General features: G+C 41.5%; 1 protein-coding gene across 2 annotated transcripts in view; it reads left to right on the plus strand.

Annotated features, from left to right (window-relative positions):
• WASHC5 (WASH complex subunit 5) overlaps positions 1–18120 on the plus strand; it is a 63859-nt gene that overhangs the window by 26655 nt on the left and 19084 nt on the right. For both annotated transcript variants that reach the window (XM_053208208.1, XM_015084747.3), the window contains exons 12-21: positions 2077–2189; positions 4201–4367; positions 4445–4520; positions 5999–6109; positions 6938–7078; positions 8096–8176; positions 12365–12466; positions 13397–13576; positions 15075–15199; positions 17769–17931. In XM_053208208.1, coding sequence (XP_053064183.1) covers positions 2077–2189; positions 4201–4367; positions 4445–4520; positions 5999–6109; positions 6938–7078; positions 8096–8176; positions 12365–12466; positions 13397–13576; positions 15075–15199; positions 17769–17931 — 1259 coding nt within the window. The remainder of the gene's footprint in view (positions 1–2076; positions 2190–4200; positions 4368–4444; positions 4521–5998; positions 6110–6937; positions 7079–8095; positions 8177–12364; positions 12467–13396; positions 13577–15074; positions 15200–17768; positions 17932–18120) is intronic.

The raw sequence follows: 18120 nt of genomic DNA on the forward strand, positions 1-18120 counted from the left end.
ACAACACAGCTCAAGCCTTAACGTTAATCATATTAATCCTGCTTCTTTTAGGAAATTTTATCTGTGGGAAAATCATGGTATCACTTAAAATTTTTATACAGATAGAAACCCTTCAAAGTGCCCCTGAATTACCATTCTGAATTTTAAGATGAGAAGCTATTTTTAAAAAAAAAAATTTTTTTTTTTTAACGTTTATTTATTTTTGAGACAGAGAGAGACAGAGCATGAATGGGGGAGGGGCAGAGAGAGAGGGAGACACAGAATCGGAAGCAGGCTCCAGGCTCTGAGCCATCAGCCCAGAGCCCGATGCGGGGCTCAAACTCATGGACCGTGAGATCGTGACCTGAGCTGAAGTCGGACGCTTAACCGACTGAGCCACCCAGGCGCCCCGAGAAGCTATTTTTTTAATGCTTAATGTTTTAACTATGAAATTCATTTCTGATAAAAGTTAATTATACAGTAGAATTTCTCAAAGGTATAGCTTTTTGTTTGAAAAAATTACTCTTTTAATCAGTATGATCTTGTGATTACTATATTTGGCTTTTGTTGATGTATTTGATGTCGAATGGTTAGCCTAAAATATATTTCCGAATTACTTTATTATTCCTAGTAGGAAAAGTTGGTGTGTTTTTAATAATGTGATATAAATTAGCAACATGTCTTGCAGGTCACTACATTTTGTCCGAAAAACAAGGAACCACCTGTAACAGTCTAACCAGATTAATTTTTGAGAATCAGGCACATTCGTCTCTGTTCTAGTCTCTTTTAGGTTCTTATAAATCCCAACACCAAGAAAAAAGAAAAGAAAACCCCACCATCACTTTAAAGGTCATTCAAAACGGCATCTGGTACTTTTTTTTGGCTATATAGCATATTTTAGCTTAGGAAATGCTTCCACAAATATTTCTCGTTTGAGCCTTACAGCCTTATGAGGTAGACATCTTCATTCTTGTTCCACATGTAAAGAAATCAAAGCTATAAAATGTAATCACTTGCTGATGGTAACAACGATTCAGAGCCTGGATTGAACTCGTCACCTCAGACTCTGAATGCTGTGCTTGTTCTGCTACTCTATAGCTGTCCCTCAGTCCTACCAAAAAAAAAAAAAAAAATCTTTAAAATTACAACCAGTGTTCTTCATGCCAATTCGTGAAATAACTTAGATTATAAGTCCGTAAGTGCTTTTATTAAAGTGAAGTCATCCCATTGATAAAACAAACAAACAAAAATGTTAGGGAATCAGCTTGATGAGATCAAATGAGCACAGCCTTTGAATCTGGCCAGACAGTCGAGAAAAGCCTGGTGCTGCTGTTTAGTGACTGTGTGACCCTGCCTGGGCTCCTTAACGTCTCTGGGCATCAGCTTCCTTATCCGAGAAATGCCTTCCAATTCCTGCCCCCATAGATTGTTGTAAAGATTCAGTGAGAAAAGCTCAGACCTTTGCCGGCCACCTTGAGGGTCCTCAGGGCATATTAATGACTCTTTCTCTGCTGTGTGAAACTGGTCTGTGAGTGCAAATGGCACCCCTCAGCTGTTCAGACGTCCCCTCAACTCACCACACGTTCTTCACACTCCTGACATGTTGCCCCTTGTTCTCCCAAGGCGTGCCATTGTTATTTTTGTCATGAAGCTTCTGCCCACATCTGTCCCTTCACCTCGTGACAAACTATCCCTCTGCCCCTCTCTGCCTTTCTCAGATCTTTTACTTACCCTCGATTCTCCAGGAAACTGTTCCCGGTAACTTTCTGTCACAATCTTTCAGTTCCTTCCCCACTCCTTCCCACTCCAGTGACCACCTTTGCACACTGGGGTTCACACCACAGACTCAGGCCTTTACACCTTTTCTGCCGGGTGTTAGACTGAGCTACTTAAGTAGAAAGTTTCCTGTCCCCTAGGTCACATACCCAAGGCGTTTTGGTGGTTCCTGTTTGGAGAATCCCAAGGGCAGTGTCAGGTACTGAGGGAAAGGTCTGTGAATAAGGGCTAGATTTGTGAAGGATTGTGGAATAAAATTCAAAGCCACAGCTACCACAGTTCTGGGATTTCAGCAGTCTCTCCTTGTTTCTGTGTTAATAGAAAACCTTCAAGCCTGGTTCAGGGAGATCTCAAAACAAATACTGTCTTTAAATTATGATGATTCAACGGCCGCGGGCAGAAAAACTGTGCAACTAATACAAGCTTTGGAGGAGGTAAGAAAACTCTTTGTAAGCGACAGTTCATGGGGCACCTGGCTGGAGGAGCGTGGGACTCCTGATCTCAGAGTCATGAGTTCTCACCCCCCATGGGATGAAGAGATTACTTACATAACTAAAACTAATAAATAAATAAATACATAAATAAATAACAATTCTTGGATCATGAATCATACTTGTGGATCCACCCAGAAGATCTGGTCCTGGAAATACAGCTAAGAGAATATTTCATCCGAGCAAAAAAAAAAAAAGCAAAATATGCTCATTGTGGTATTATATCCAGTGTCCTAAAATTGGGAAAATAATGCAGCGACCAGTGTGAAAAGAATGCTAACAAAAATGATATCTCAACTTGCAGAAACATAATTATATTTAATAATTATGAAGACAACATGGAAACATTGGGAGATTGTGGAAAGGCAGTAAAAGCAAAATCTGTATTTTTTTTGTGTTTTGTCTTGTTAATATAATTTACTTTCAAACTGCCTAACATATGATGCGTAAAGTGTGCTCTTGGTTTTTGGGGTAGATTCCCGTGGCTCATCGCTTACGTACAGCACCCAGTGCTCATCCCAACAAGTAGGCACCATTTTAGATTGGGAGAGAGTTTGGGGAGAGAAAAACTACAAAGGAATGCACAACAATGACCACAGTTGTATAATGATCATATGCTTCTATGTGATGTTTTCTCTTCTGGAAAAAAAATAGTTTGTTTTTTATCTACTCAGATATTATCTACTCAGATTCAAAAAAGAAGGATTATACTTCCCGACTCTTAAAATTTTAATTGTATGCTTAAGTAGGTTTAAACTAGCTTTAAACTAGGTTTTTAAACTAGGTTTAAAGTGGAAAATACACGCATGAGAACAATAACCATAAATTATCTAAAACATTGTCCATACTTATCTGGAACCCTGTCCAGATGAGATAATTTTATATCTTTAGAAATATAATTAATACTTTCTTTGGCATCCTTTCTTTTATTTTTAAGTAATATCTACACCCAAACGTGGGACTAGAACCCACAACCCCAAGATCAAGAGTCTAATGCTCTCTGGCCCGAGCCAGCCAGGTAGCCCCGGCATACTTTCTTATAGGCTCTTATTACTTTTGAGAGGTTTTATGATCCCTATGAATGGCAATACAAAACAGTACTCCACTATGAACTTGTCGGTTTCCTTAGCCATTCCAAACAGTTGCCCACTGGTACCATTCCTATTTTGGTTGTTTTCTGGATCTTCTACTCTACATTACAACTACAAACAACTTTGTGAATCTCAGATGCTTTTTATCACTTGTGCTGTTTATTTTGACCATGGCCCAGGCACCTTGAATTACATACATTAAAATTTCAGGATGAGGTGCCTGGGTGGTTCAGTCAGTTAAGCGTCCAACTTTGGCTCAGGTCACGATCTCATAGTCTGTGAGTTCGAGCCCCGCATTGGGCTCTGTGCTGACAGGTTGGAGCCTGGAGCCTGCTTCGGATTCTGTGTCTCCCTCTCTCTCTCTGCCTCCCCTGCTCATGCTCTGTCTCTCTCTCTCAAAAATAAATTTAAAAAATGTTAAAGAAAAAAAAAACAGAAAAAACACTTCAGGACACAGGGGAGTCATTCTTTTGTTTTAAGGAGTACAACATAAGAACTTAATGTACAAGTGCCAACACCCTGGTATAATGTGACTTACTCTGTGTGTTAGCAATCCTGCAAATCTCCAAAATTAAGAGGATTTTCTAATATGCCTTTATCAGCACTCACATGGAAGATAGAAGCACCCACTCATTATGTCATCTATGTACAGAAAAAAAAAAGAGCAGAACATTTTCTAATCCTAGAAACCTGTGCATTACGTTATGACTTGGCTTATACATTTCTAGGGTTATCGTTTGAAATAGAAATTTTGCCAGGAAATTCTTAGTGCATGACATGCCTTTTTGAAATGTTTTCAGGGAAAAATGAACACCACAGAAGCCATTCGGAATTTTTAAATTAAATGTGTTTATGTAACACAGGTTCAAGAATTTCACCAGTTGGAATCAAATCTGCAAGTATGTCAGTTTCTTGCTGACACTCGCAAGTTTCTTCACCAAATGATCCGAACCATTAACATTAAAGAGGAGGTCCTGATCACAATGCAGATCGTTGGGGACCTTTCTTTTGCTTGGCAATTAATTGACAGGTAATGTGACCAGCCTACCATTTCCCCTGGATGAAGGCCACTGCGGATGTCTCCTTACCATTTCTCTCTCTTCACAGTTTCACATCTATCATGCAAGAAAGCATAAGGGTAAGCCCGTCCATGGTCACTAAACTTAGAGCTACATTCTTGAAGGTAAGCAGAGAACAGTTAGGTCATGTTCTTAGTCACTAGGGAAGAATTGGTCTCCGTTACTACCTCATGCCTAAATTCAGCCCGAGATTTCATTCTTTTAGAAAGTTAGGTAATTTGGGACACCTGGGTGGCTCAGTCGGTCGGGCGTCCGACTTCGGCTCAGGTCATGATCTCATGGTTCGTGGGTTCGAGCCCCACATCGGGCTCTGTGCTGACAATTCAGAGCCTGGAGCCTGCTTTGGATTCTATGTCTCCCTCTCTGTCTCTGTGTCCCTCCCCCACGCGTGCTCTGCCTCTGTCTCTCAAAAATAAATAAACATTAAAAAAAAAAGTTAGGTAATTTAAGTATTTTTATAAACTGAAAATTGTTAGTTTTTCCATGAAAGCAAAGTTTGAAAAGATGCCACGCATATTGGAAGTTTCAATTAATACAAGTTGGATGTCTTATAGAAGGTAGTGTTTACATTAAAAAATACGTTTTTTCAAGTTTTACCAGTATGCTAAAAATGTGGGTCCTTTTTTCCCTAGATGTGAAGTAAGTCCTTTTACTTACTCATTTAAAAAAACTCTTGTTGAGCCTCTGCTACAAGCTAGGATCCCCTCCAAAGTTTAGGGAACAGTGGTGGACAATTCAAGTATAGCTGTGCTCCCAAGATAATTCCAGATCGAGATAAATGAACAAAAATTTACTCAGCGTCTTCTGACAGAGTTACCTCATGTATCAGTTCTGAGGTGCACTTTCTTTCGTATTTAAAAAATCTCTCTAATTGGGGATGGGTTTTATAACTGACAGCACATCATAGTTCACCATAAGCATGTTCGCTTCTTTCCGAGTGGTACAGAAAATAATGGTACTTCTTCCATGCTGTGACCTCTCAGATTGGAATGAGTACAGTCAGCCATCAGTCACAGTGTCTGATTTCCATAGAAGAGTAGCTGCCTTCTGGAACACAGTGGCTCTCAAACTTGAGGGGCATCAGAATCACCTGGGGGGGGCACCTGAGGGACTCAGTCAGTTAAGTGTCTGACTTCCGCTCAGGTCATGATCTCGCTGTTCATGATTTCGAGCCCCACGTCGGGCTCTGTGCCAACATCTCAGAGCCTGGATCCTGCTTCAGATTCTATGTCTCCCTCTCTCTCTGCCCCTTCCCTGCTTGTGCTTGCGCGCGCTCTCTCTCTCTCTCTCTCTCTCAAAAGTAAATAAGCTTAAAAAAAAAATTGGCATCTGTAACAAGTCCCGGCTGATGCTGATGCTGCTGGTCTGGGGACCACAATTTGAGAACCACTACCAAAGCAGATGACTGTCGTTTTTTTAGAAAGTGTATCATTGTCAGAAACTATTAATGACTTTGATGAGTCAGTGGTTGTTGCATTATCTTGGGTAAAGCCCCAGAGCTTTGTTGTATGTTACTATTTCTGGAAAGAGATTTCTAGGACTTCTGGAAATGGAGAAACACATGTACCTACTTTTCTTGCAGCTTGCCTCTGCCCTCGATCTTCCCCTTCTTCGTATTAATCAAGCAAATAGTCCTGACCTTCTCAGTGTGTCTCAATATTACTCTGGTGAATTGGTGTCCTATGTGAGAAAGGTGAGAAATGCATCAAGGTGACATTTATTTTATTGGCAAACTGACTGCTCTTCTAAATACAAAGAGGATGCTTGGGGCCCTATGAAAAGTATACCCGTGTTCCTTTCCCTTATTCTTAACTTGATTCCAGAAACTTGCAATACCTGAAAATAAACTTACTCTTACTGGTATTGTGGATATGCAGATGTGTTTTTACTTTCAGGGAACTTTTGCACCTGTTTTTAAGTGCTGGTGGTATTAACTCCCATTCTGCGCTTAACAGAAACTGAGGAATAGAGATTATATTGGCTTCTTTAAAGTCACCGAGCTAGTTGGTAAAAAAACCAGATCTAGATCCAGCACATCCTAGTTGGAGCTGTAAGTTTTCCCGGGAACTTTGGTCCTCGTTTCAGTAACTTACGGTGCAGCGTGGAGCCAGACAGACCTGGCTGCAAAATTTCGCTGTGTCACCTGCTGACTGCGCTACGGCCACGTTACTTAACCTCTCCGAACCTCAGTCTTTTACAAGTTTATAACGTGGAAAAGATACATCTTTTTGCTGCACGCGTATGGGGATTAGCTGTGTATCTTGTGAGCAATTGCTGCACGTGTATGGGATACGTCTTTTTGCTGCTGTGTATCTTGTGAGCAATTAACGTTTGAAAGAATGTAGCCGTGGGCCTGAGAGCAGATATTAAAGTACCTCCTCACGTCCCTTCCCGTCCCTTTTTGTAGACAAATGCCTGTGTGTACAAGGTGGTGCTGTCTTAACTGCCATCCTGGCATTTATCAGCTAAGAAAAATAAAAGACATATCCAACTGTTTTCCTTCTTTTCTCTTTCACTAAAGGTTTTGCAGATCATTCCAGAAAGCATGTTTACTTCTCTTCTAAAGATCATAAAGCTTCAGACCCACGATATCATTGAAGTGCCAACCCGCCTGGACAAAGACAAACTGAGGGACTATGCTCAGCTTGGCCCACGATACGAGGTGGCGTGTCCCTTTAACTTCTGCCTTTTGATGATTTAAAACCCAAACCACGATGTGTCACGGGTCTGTGTCGCCTGCCATATCCCTAGGAGCGCCAGACCAATTATGATTTATCTTTTCCTACTCTCCTGTGATAGCTTCATTCGTTACCGCGTCCTGGGTTATTTCAGGCCTTGCCTGCCTGAGTGTTCTCAGAGGACGGGGAGCTCAGCTGGCCTCTTTTCTCCGTGAACAGTCCTGATGAACCAGCCCTTCTTCTCTTTGGGTTAGATTGCCTAGACCTTTTGCGTTCGGGTTCCTGCTTTGTACATCAGATCAATGGCTCAAAGTAATCTGGATTCCATTAAACCATTTCCTACAGCCAGACTGTGAAGCCACTCAATAAGTAAGCAGCCCCAGAGGTGGTTCCTCCCAAATACCTCTGCTTTTCTTTCTCCTGAACTTAAAATTAAAGATGTGAAAAAAGTGAAATCAAGTGGAAATTGACATTATGAAGTCCACTGTCATCACCTTTCATCCCAGCATCAATTTCTACCACCTCTGACACAGCTCCAAAAATTGCATCAGGAATTTCAGTCTTCAAGCTTGAAATTTACATATTTATTCTAACTCAAAAACACAGCACCTGTCTACCATACCAGTGCCTCCCGGTGTGGCTTGAAAAAACTCGTAGAAAGCGGTAAAGATTAACTTTTTAGACTCTTGGTGAGCCTTTTCTACTTGGAAAGGACCATCCATCTCATTGAGTCCTGCCTGCTTTTTATGTATGAGAAACTGAGGCCCAAAGAAGGGGAGATGATTGGTCAGCGTTTAAGAACTATTTCATGTCTGCTGACCCTGCCCAGCATGTCTAATGGCAGTGCCTTGCTTACACCACAGCACCTCATTTCTGACGGGGGCCCATCACTCCCGCTGTCTTTGTTCATTTCAGGCTGTCAGCCAGTTATTTTCACTTCCCTTAGAAAGGATGGGTCTTTTATCTGAAGTACTTCATTAACTTTTTTTTCTTTGTTAAAGGTTGCCAAGCTTACTCACGCTATTTCCATTTTTACTGAAGGCATCTTAATGATGAAGACAACTTTGGTTGGCATCATCAAGGTAACGGCTTTGATACTCATCCACGTGGCCTTGTAGTAATAAGACTCTTAGTTTGGATCACCAGGGTGTTTCTCCCATGGGGAACAGGGAAGGCAATTGTCATCTTGGGTCCCTTACTACTTCACATGCAGCTCTCCATCTTCATTTTACTCGTTTGTTGATGGAGGAAGGGAGAGCATTATAATCCTGATTTTTCATCATGCCCAAGAGTTACTTAAATCTAAGAAAAATCCATTTTATTGAATTTCTTTATTAAATAAATTTTTTTATCATTTATTTTGAGACCGAGAGAGTGGGGAAGGCAGAGAGAGGGTGAGAGAGAGAATCCCAAACAGGCTCCCCACTGTCAGTTCAGAGCCCCATTCGGGGCTTGAACTCACAAACCATGAGATCATAACCTGAGCCAAAGCTGGATGCTTAACCCGCTGAACCACCCAGGTGCCACTTATTGAATTTTTGTAATAATGAAACAAAATAGTTCGTTTCCCTTTGGCCAAACAGCTGGCTCACTCTCTCCCACCCTTCTTTCCTTTTAGTATTTTTATATTGCATCTCAGGTGCAGAGAGCTGACCTGATCCTAACCCATTGTCATTGTCTGGCCATTGTCCTCACTGATGCGTGCTCGTTCCTCTCTTCATCCTTTCTTTCTCATCTGGACACCCATTCCCATTTCCATCCCCAATAGCACCTGCTCTGTGTGTTTGATTTCTGCCCCTAAAGAGGCAAGTAATCCCGTATTTTAAACATGAGGTGTTACTTTATGTGTGCCTGTGTTTGATTTGTCTACATCATATTGTACTCTAAGGCTCATTCTTTTTTCCAACTCTTCTCGCTAGTTACTGCTTTTGAAATTTGTTTGTATTGCTGTGGGTTGGGCAGTTGGTTACTTCTTACTGCTGTGTAGAATTATACATTTTACTTAACCATTCCCCAAGACCCAGACACCTATGTTGTCATTTTCACTCCAACGCTCCCCATTATCGTGAGCATCTCTGAACATGTCCCTGCTGTAGGGCCTGTGTCGGAAATCTGCCTCCCCAGGTCTGGGTCACTAGGTCTTAGGGTGTATTGATACTTAATTTCTCTCACTACTGCCAGATTGCCTTCTGAAATGACTGTTTCTCTGGTGTCTGTCCACATTTTTGACAATACGTGTTACTATCTATGTTATAGTTTTTGCTCCCCAAAGAGTATAAAGTGTTATCTCCATACTATTTTAATTTGTAATCCTATGATGACTAGAGATGTGCCCATTCACAGAGTTCATGGTGCTTGTATTTCTTTTTCATTTATCAGACATCAGTAGAATCTATATATTTCTGATTTTTATTTTAAAAAATGTGTGTCTATTGAATTGCCAGATTAACACTTATGTTAATAAAATCCAAGAAAACCTAAATAGAAATGAAACTTTAGTGTATGGTTTCTGGATGTGTGCTGAAATACCATTGTAGCCCTAGAATATTCACAGAACCCACTGAACATCCTTTAGACCTGATGCCAGTTTAATTCAGTTGATATGCAAAGAGTATACATGGAGGTAGTCACTTCTTACTAATCCATAAAGTGGTGATAAATCCTGGGACCAGATTAAGCATCTTACATGCAAAATGACCAGCACAGAAAGGGTATAATAAAACCTCATAATGAACAATAATTATCAAAAGAGAACCTGCTTACGAAAAAGGCAGATCTTTTGCTACAGTCTTTCAGATAAGAGCCAGGGAGAATATCATCTTGACCATATTCAACCCAGTAGACTTTCTCTGCCAGTCTAACAGTTCGGCTTTCGGTAACAGATCCGGTGGCCCTCACAAGTCTTCAGCCAACTAATGTTAAGCATCTATTTCAGACATTTATAAAATGTGTAAGTGTCCTTTAATCCATATGACGTAAAACAAGTGAGATATACACAGAGATGTATGTATAGATGTTCACTGTCAGAGGTAGCCATACAAAAAAAGAATAGAAATAATCTAAGCATTTATCAGTGAGAGAATGGCTGAATATATCATGGTGTGTTCCTACTGGAGATTGTTTGGCTGCCGTTCAAAAAGCTTTCACCACTCGGGGCGCCTGGGTGGTTAGCCTCTGACTTCGGCTCAGTCCATGATCTCACAGTTCGTGGGTTTGAGTCCCGCATCAGGCTCTGTGCTGCCAGCTCAGAGCCTGGAGCCTGCTTCGGATTCTGGGTCTCCCTCTCTCTCTGCCCCTCCCCCACTCACACTCTGTCTCTGTCTCTCAAAAAGAAATAAAAGTTAAAAAAAGCTTTTACCACCAAAGATTTCTAAAATTTAAAGTGGGAAAAGCAAATTGCAGAACAGTGTGTGTGTGTGTGTGTGTGTGTGTGTGTGTGTGTATACATATGTATTATGGTCCCATTTAGACTTTTTAAATTAACTATGTATTGAGGAAAATATTTATGTGTAGAAATTAATAGAGAAAGGTCTGGAGGATCCATGTGAAAAGGGTTAACTGTTATTAACTTCAGAGGAGGGGATAGAAATGTGAGGGAAGGGCCTGTGTGCAAGGGGCATTCTCTAAGCTGCAAGCACTCTATAGATTGGTGAAAGGTTTAGAAAAATTGGAAGGACCATTTAAGACTTTTGTTTTCTTGAAAACAGTTAACTCTTTTTCACTAAATCTGTTTTTTTTTTTAATAAAGAATCTTTTTTTTTAACGTTTATTTATTTTGAGAGAGAGAGCATGCACACGTGTGTGCATGTATGCGAGTGGCGGGGGGGCGGGGCAGAGACACACACAGAGAGAGAGAGAGAGAGAGAGAGAGAGAGAGAGAGAGAGAGAATATCTCAAGCAGGCTTGGCACCATTAATGCAGAGCTGATCTCAGAGCCTGAACTCACAAACCATGAGATTGTGACCTGAGCTGAAATCAACACTTGGATGCTCAACCGACTGAGCCACCCAGGTGCCCCTCACTAAATCTGTTCTTTATAAGGAGTATTTCTTTGAAAACGTCATGTTACTTCTTTGATTTCTTTTTCCTCGTTGATTATATCTAGTTATAATTTACCCTCGTATTGTGAAATAGGGCACAAATACTGAAAGCTGTAGATCCAATTACATAGTTTAATGGGTTATTACAACCACCACCCAAGTCAAGAAATATAATTTCCCAGCTCCTACCCCAGGATCCTCCTCATGTGCCCTGACCTAATCCTAGTCTCTCCATTTAGAGTTTTATTATCTAAAGTCAATCTGTGGACACTACATTTAAAAAAAAAAAATACATTCTGTCTTTTAAGTCTTCAGGTTTCTCCTCCATCCTTTTCCTTTCTCACAGTTTATCTGGTCAGGAACGCACAGCCTCTGACTTGTTGTTTGTCCGAAGTCTGGCTTTTGCTGATTGTATAGTCATGGTGTAGCTCAGCATGTTTCCCTGGCTCTTGTATTTTGTGTAACTTTCATTGCAATTGCCATTCTTAAAGTTTAAATATAATCAAACCCAGATGAAACCCATCCGTTTGTCTTTATGACTTTTAAAAGTAATGGTACTTTGCAAATTAAAAATATAAGAAACAAGTTGCAGGGAATTTCAAGGGATTATGTTAAAACTATTTGATGTTTTCTGGATTTGACAGGAGACTGTCTTTTAGGGAATAATGGATGCTTTCTCATTATAGAAAAAAGAACCAGCAAAACCAGCTTATAGAGGTAGATAGCAGATTTGCCTTCCTGTTTTATCTCCCTAATTACAAACAGCATTCCAAGAATACTGGAAGAAAAGAGAATTGTTAAGTCTGTCCAACCCCAAGTTTGAGCTTGCTCATGCGGATGTAGGTGGTGTCTGGAAGAAAGGCAAGGCCAGGCCGTTCATTCCCCTCTGCTCCTGGTGAGAAGAAAAGGCACTTTTTACTTTTAATGAAATGATTAAAATGAGAGAGGCACTTTAAAATTCTTCATACCCACCATCTCTGGGATGTCATGTTGTAAAATTACCATCATGAATTTTACGGAGGCCAGCCGAGTCCTAAAGAGGTGACAGGTTCCACAATTCTGTCCAAGCTGCACAAGATCAAAGAGACGGGAAAGGAGAAAAGTCCCAATCATTGGGAAATGGGGTGGGAAAGTGCTTCCCTGCAGATTCCAGAAACTGTCTTTCCTTTGGATTTCGTCATGGCTGAACTTTTCCTCACGGCCATTTTTTGCTTTTTGATTTGCACGTAGGTGGATCCAAAACAGTTGCTGGAAGATGGAATAAGAAAGGAGCTGGTTAAACGTGTTGCTTTTGCTCTTCATAAGGGACTGATCTTCAACCCCCGAGCCAAGGTACCAGATGACCACGTGGGTCTGTCCTTTCTCTCTGCCCAGCTTGCAGAACTGTCGTGAACAACACCTTTCCTCCTAACACATACCTGATATATGATGGTCAGCGTAATACACTGATGTGTTTTTTGATCCTATGTTGTAATCCTTTCTTATGATAAGAAAATCCTTACCAAAACCAGCCCTTTCCTTCACTTGTTGATCCCCCAATTTAAGAATTGAACGGATATCTGTGATTCAGGGTCACTTCTTAAAAGAATTTCTTAACCCTAAAGCAGATGGGGACTATAAAGCCTGTAATTTTTTTTTTTTTTAATTTTTTGAATGTTTATTATTTGAGAGAGAGACAGAGACAGAGAGCAAGCAGGGGAGGGGCAGAGAGAGAGGGAGACACAGAATCCAAAGCAGGCTCCAGGCCCTGAGCTGTCAGCACAGAGCCTGATGCGGAGCTCGAACCCACAGACCATGAGATCATGATCTGAGCTGAAGTCAGCACCCAGCCGACTGAGCCACTGAGGTGCCCCTGGCCTGTAATTTTTTATTTGCCTTGACCTAACAGATCATTTTTCTCAGGAGGAAAACAAAAATGGGCCTAGAACTTGTATCTAGGGTTCTTTTCACTCCAGTAAATTCAATTTAAAATATTTTAAGTATTTGAAGGTTGGATGTATTCATCAAATGACATGAGAGAAATCATCAGTGTTCATTTTCCATATTCTTTTGTGTGAGACTCCCCTCCCAAATGAATGAAACCTCTTCTTTGCTGAATGTCTGAGCACTCATGCTGGATGAGGTAGGAAATGGGTATTTCCCCAAAGCTCTCTTAAACTCTCACTGTGTTTTAGAGAGGGGTCTTATTTAAAGTCTAATGTAGATATTAGTGGTTGACAGTCTACCCCAGTGTAATAGATTTGTGTTTCCTCTTTTGCACAGCCAAGTGAGTTGATGCCCAAGCTGAAAGAGTTGGGGGCTACCATGGATGGATTCCATCGCTCTTTTGAGTACATACAGGACTACGTCAACATTTATGGTCTGAAGATTTGGCAGGAAGAAGTTTCTCGTATTATAAATTATAATGTGGAACAAGAGTGTAATAACTTCTTAAGAACAAAGGTATCTAATTAAATTGTAAAATTCTGGACTGTATTTGTTATTCAGACATTTAAAATACATGCCCTGAACCTCAGAAATAGCAATAAGAAAATTTATTTAAATAGTTACTAAAAATCGGTTAGCATTAGATAGTCACAGATCCCTTCAGAGTACATTCAGGAGCCGTGAGGGTTCCAGAAAAGTTTATAGGACACCTGACCTCCAAGAGTTTACCATCCTAAGGAGGAGGGAGATGTAATTAAATGGCCACAGAATGAAGCTGTTGTAAATGTCATAACTCCCATGATCAAGAGTTCAGAAGGCTTGATCAAGGAGTTCAGTTGGCCTGATCGGAGTATGCACATAACAGCAGAATTGCTGGGTCATGTGGTAGTTCTATGTTTACCTTACGGATGAACCACCAGACCACTTTCCACAGCACCTGCAGCATTTTTCATTCTTTCCAGCAGCATCTGAGGGTTCTCATTTCTCCATATCCTTGCCAACGCTTCTTGTTTTGCTCTTTTAAAAAAATTCTAGACGTCCCCGTAAGGGTGAAAGGGTATCTCATTGTGGTTTTGATTTGCATTTCCCTGGTGGCTAATGATGTTGGGCATCTTTTTGTGTGCTCATTCACCATTTGGATGTCTTCTTTGGGGAAATGTCTACTGAAGTCCTTTGCCTATTTTTTAATTGGGTCATTTGAACACCAGATTCTTACAAATCCGTAAGAATTTGTCATGGCTGAGAAGTTTGATTTTTAGTCAGTAGTTGACAAGGAGTAAGTTTTTGATTAGGGAACTGACGTGATTCAGGTGACGTTATTGAAGGATTAAGCATCTTCCAGCCTTGTGATATTTTGGAATCTTATTATCATGTCGATGCATGTTAACCTAGAAGACAAAAAGCCAGAAATTCCCATCTCTCTTCTAACTTCTCAGTCACTTCACTTTTCACAAATATTTCTTCTTTTATAAATGTTACATGTAGCATTTCTCGGGGGCTATTACCCCAGTTTTAAGTTTTTTTCTTCCAAACCAAGGAGCATTTATTGTCACTGTTTATGCAACATCATATTTGTAAAACTAGGTAGAAAAAAGAATAACTGGTTATCTTATCAAAGACGTACGGTTGACCCTGGAGTAGCACGGATTTAAGCTGCATGGGTTCATTTTGAGCTGCAGGGGTCCATTTATACACTGGTTTTTCCCAACAGATACAGTACAGTACTGTAAAATGTATTTTCTCTTCCTTATGATTTTCTTAACATTTTTCTCTAGCTTATGTTGTACAAATACAATGTATAATCCATTTAACATACAAAATATATGGTAATGGACTATGTTATTGATAAGGCTTTTCTGGTCAACTATAGGCTGTTAGTAGTTAAGTGTTAGGTGACTCATAAGTTGTATGTGGATTTTCAACCTTGTGTGGGTCAGCGCCCTAGCCCCTGTGTTGTTCAAGGGCCCACTGTACTAAATGTTCATGGTTTTGTTTTGTTTTGTTTTGTTTCTAGATTCAGGACTGGCAGAGTATGTACCAGTCTACTCATATCCCAATACCAAAGTTTACCCCTGTGGACGAGTCTGTAACATTTATTGGTCGACTCTGCAGAGAAATCTTGAGGATCACAGACCCAAAGTAGGTGTATCTAAATTCCACTGGGCCTTGAACACTGTGGACGATAGAAGTCTCTGAACATCTTCCTCAAATCACACCCTTGTTCCTACTACACTTGGATCTAGTGGGTTTATTAGAGTCACTTTTTTTGAGACTGGGTATTTTCTGCAGTGGGACTAAGGAGACCCCAGTCCAAGGAAATGGAGATCAAAATAACTTTCAGGTCTGTTCAGCCACCTTTTAGTTTTATGTTCTTCTCACTTTCCAACTAACATTCTACTCACTTGGGCCTGCAGACTCCCTAGTATGTTAAAACTTTTTTTATTACGGATTTGCTCATCTGTACCTGTAACTGTGGCACACTCCTCCATTCCAGCCACCAGGTCTTACATTTATCAGACCCTGACCTTTGGAGATTACCCCCACACCCACGCACTTGTGTAACATTTACCTTGTACACACTTTTCAGCACATTGTACGCATCCCTGATACTCATTACAGCCATCTCTGACATAGGCATTGTTATTCTTCCCATGTTAAAGGGAAGTAACTGAGGCTTAGTAAAGCTAAGTCACTTGCCCAAGATCTGGGTCTAAATGGTAGATCCAGAATACACACCAGCCCTCTGACTCCAGGGCCCAGCTCTTAAGTGCCATGCTGTTAAGGGCAGGCTGCATAGCTTTGCATACAGTGGATCACAGTTTATATACACAGTCACATGAGTGAACATCTCCTGTGGTCAAAACCACCCTTAAGAATATTTTAGGTGGGCACCATGGGAGACCCTTGCACGCTCCTTCCCTCATTACGCCTCATTTTCCTTCTCCTTCTCAGTTGAGCTTCTGATGAGGTAGTCGGTACGAAGCCCAGCTGCAGGAAGGGCCGGCTCGCGTTTTCTGTGTCCTGTCTACCCCTGTGCACATGCTCACTGAGTAGAATGGTTGGTGGGATTACCCAGGAAAAGAGGACTTCTCTTCTTTCTCTGTCCAGCTGTGCATGCATAGTTGAATTTGTGTAAGCTAAATGGCCTTATGACATGTCTCCTTTGTACAGCCTTCAAATTCTGGCTTATTTTAGCTCTTCAAAAGTTATGCAACTTGGCACACTATATGTAAACTTCTTCCAAAAGTTACAGCATAAATGAACTTTGTCTGTGACTCATGGGCCAAAAGGAGTAAATGATCCAAAACATTTTGTAACACCTGCTTTCTGGGTACCCATGGGTGGGTCACCGAAGCCCTTCTAGAAGACTATCCACCTAATGCCATGTTAAGACTTGTAGGAAGGATTAAGCATGCTTGGGATTTCCTTGTCATGTTATTGGCTTACTCATCGACATGGGGAGCCTCTCAAGTGACACATTCAGAGTGCCAGCACTGGGTGATCGAATCAGGACTCTTCGAAGCCTTAAAGTAGGATGCAGTTCTGGAAATCTTGTTCTTCCCATTTACTTCCAAATGTAAGCTTCCTTTGCTCCCGTGCCTCATTTCTTTTTTTTTAACGTTTATTTATTTTTGAGACCGAGAGAGAGCATGAACAGGGGAGGGTCAGAGAGAGGGAGACACAGAATCCGAAACAGGCTCCAGGCTCTGAGCGGTCAGCACAGAGCCCGACGCGGGGCTCGCACTCACGGACCACGAGACCATGACCTGAGCCGAAGTCGGCCGCCCAACCGACTGAGCCACCCAGGCGCCCCCTGTGCCTCATTTCTTAAAGATATGTCCTTAAAGATGTGTCTTAGAACTGGGGGCGTGTCGTCTGTGGAGTTTACTGGAATTTCAGAGGCTGGGCTTCCACCCCAGACCTGCTGAGTCAAACCCCAGGAATGGGATCTGGGCACATATTTTTAAGTGATTGAAGGTCCCCGTGCCAGCACTTGAGAACAGGAAGATGGTGGTTAAGGATACGGTGTTGGAATCAGGCCTCGCTCTGTTGTGTCGTCTGTAAAACAAAGGTCACACAGCTTATGTATTGCAGAGCCATGACGACAATGACCCCGAAGAGCACAGAACCTGACACCGAAGAAGTGCTCAGTAAATACCATTGGTTGTTAGCATTGCCATCCGCGCACTCCTGAGTCTAAAAGGAATCATTAGTTGGTGACCAGAACTGGGAGGAGAGACGAAAGGTCTTTGTTGCCATAGTCACGGATGTTTGATAGGGCAGCAGGATTCAAAGTTCTTTTCTTATCAAAGTAGAAATGACACGAGCCTCTTACATCCCGATCTTTGGGAATTTAAGGAAAGACGCCGTGGAGCGAAAACTGGGCGCTAATGCCTTCCAGCCTGACAGCCAAATCCGACCTTGGCCTCTCCGCTCAGCTCCAAACAACAGTCCAATTCAGTGGAAATGAATTAGTCCAAGCGGTGACCTGGCATAGGGCAGGAAACGGTGATTTCACTGAATTTTGCCTTCCTGGCCCATTGGGCATTCACCGTGAGATACACTGGGTGCCTGGACGCAGACGTTATTAAACGAATCACGTCATGTCATCCCTTATATCTGGTGCCCAAATCCTGTTACGTCTCCCATCTCCTCAGGATGAACTCTGAGCTGCTTTTGGGTTTTGAGTTTTTTGTCTTTCCTTTAGAATGACATGTCACATTGACCAGCTGAACACTTGGTATGATATGAAGACTCACCAAGAAGTGACCAGCAGCCGGCTCTTCTCAGAAATCCAGACCACTTTGGGGACTTTCGGTCTGAACGGGTTAGACAGGCTTCTGTGCTTTATGATTGTCAAAGAGCTACAGGTGAGCCTTTCGGCCTTCATGCATGGTTCCTGCTACCCTGGGAGAGATTTAACTTTTCTTTCATGCTTTCCTATCCTGACACGAGGCACACACATACATGCTTCTTGTCAGGTAGATAAGAATTGAGAATAAACTAGAATTTCCTTGGCCAACACGGTAGTTTTTTGGGTGGACCGGTTTTGAGAGTTT

Source organism: Acinonyx jubatus, chromosome F2 (genome assembly GCF_027475565.1).
Source record: "Acinonyx jubatus isolate Ajub_Pintada_27869175 chromosome F2, VMU_Ajub_asm_v1.0, whole genome shotgun sequence".
In the NCBI taxonomy this organism is placed as follows: Eukaryota; Metazoa; Chordata; class Mammalia; order Carnivora; family Felidae; genus Acinonyx; species Acinonyx jubatus.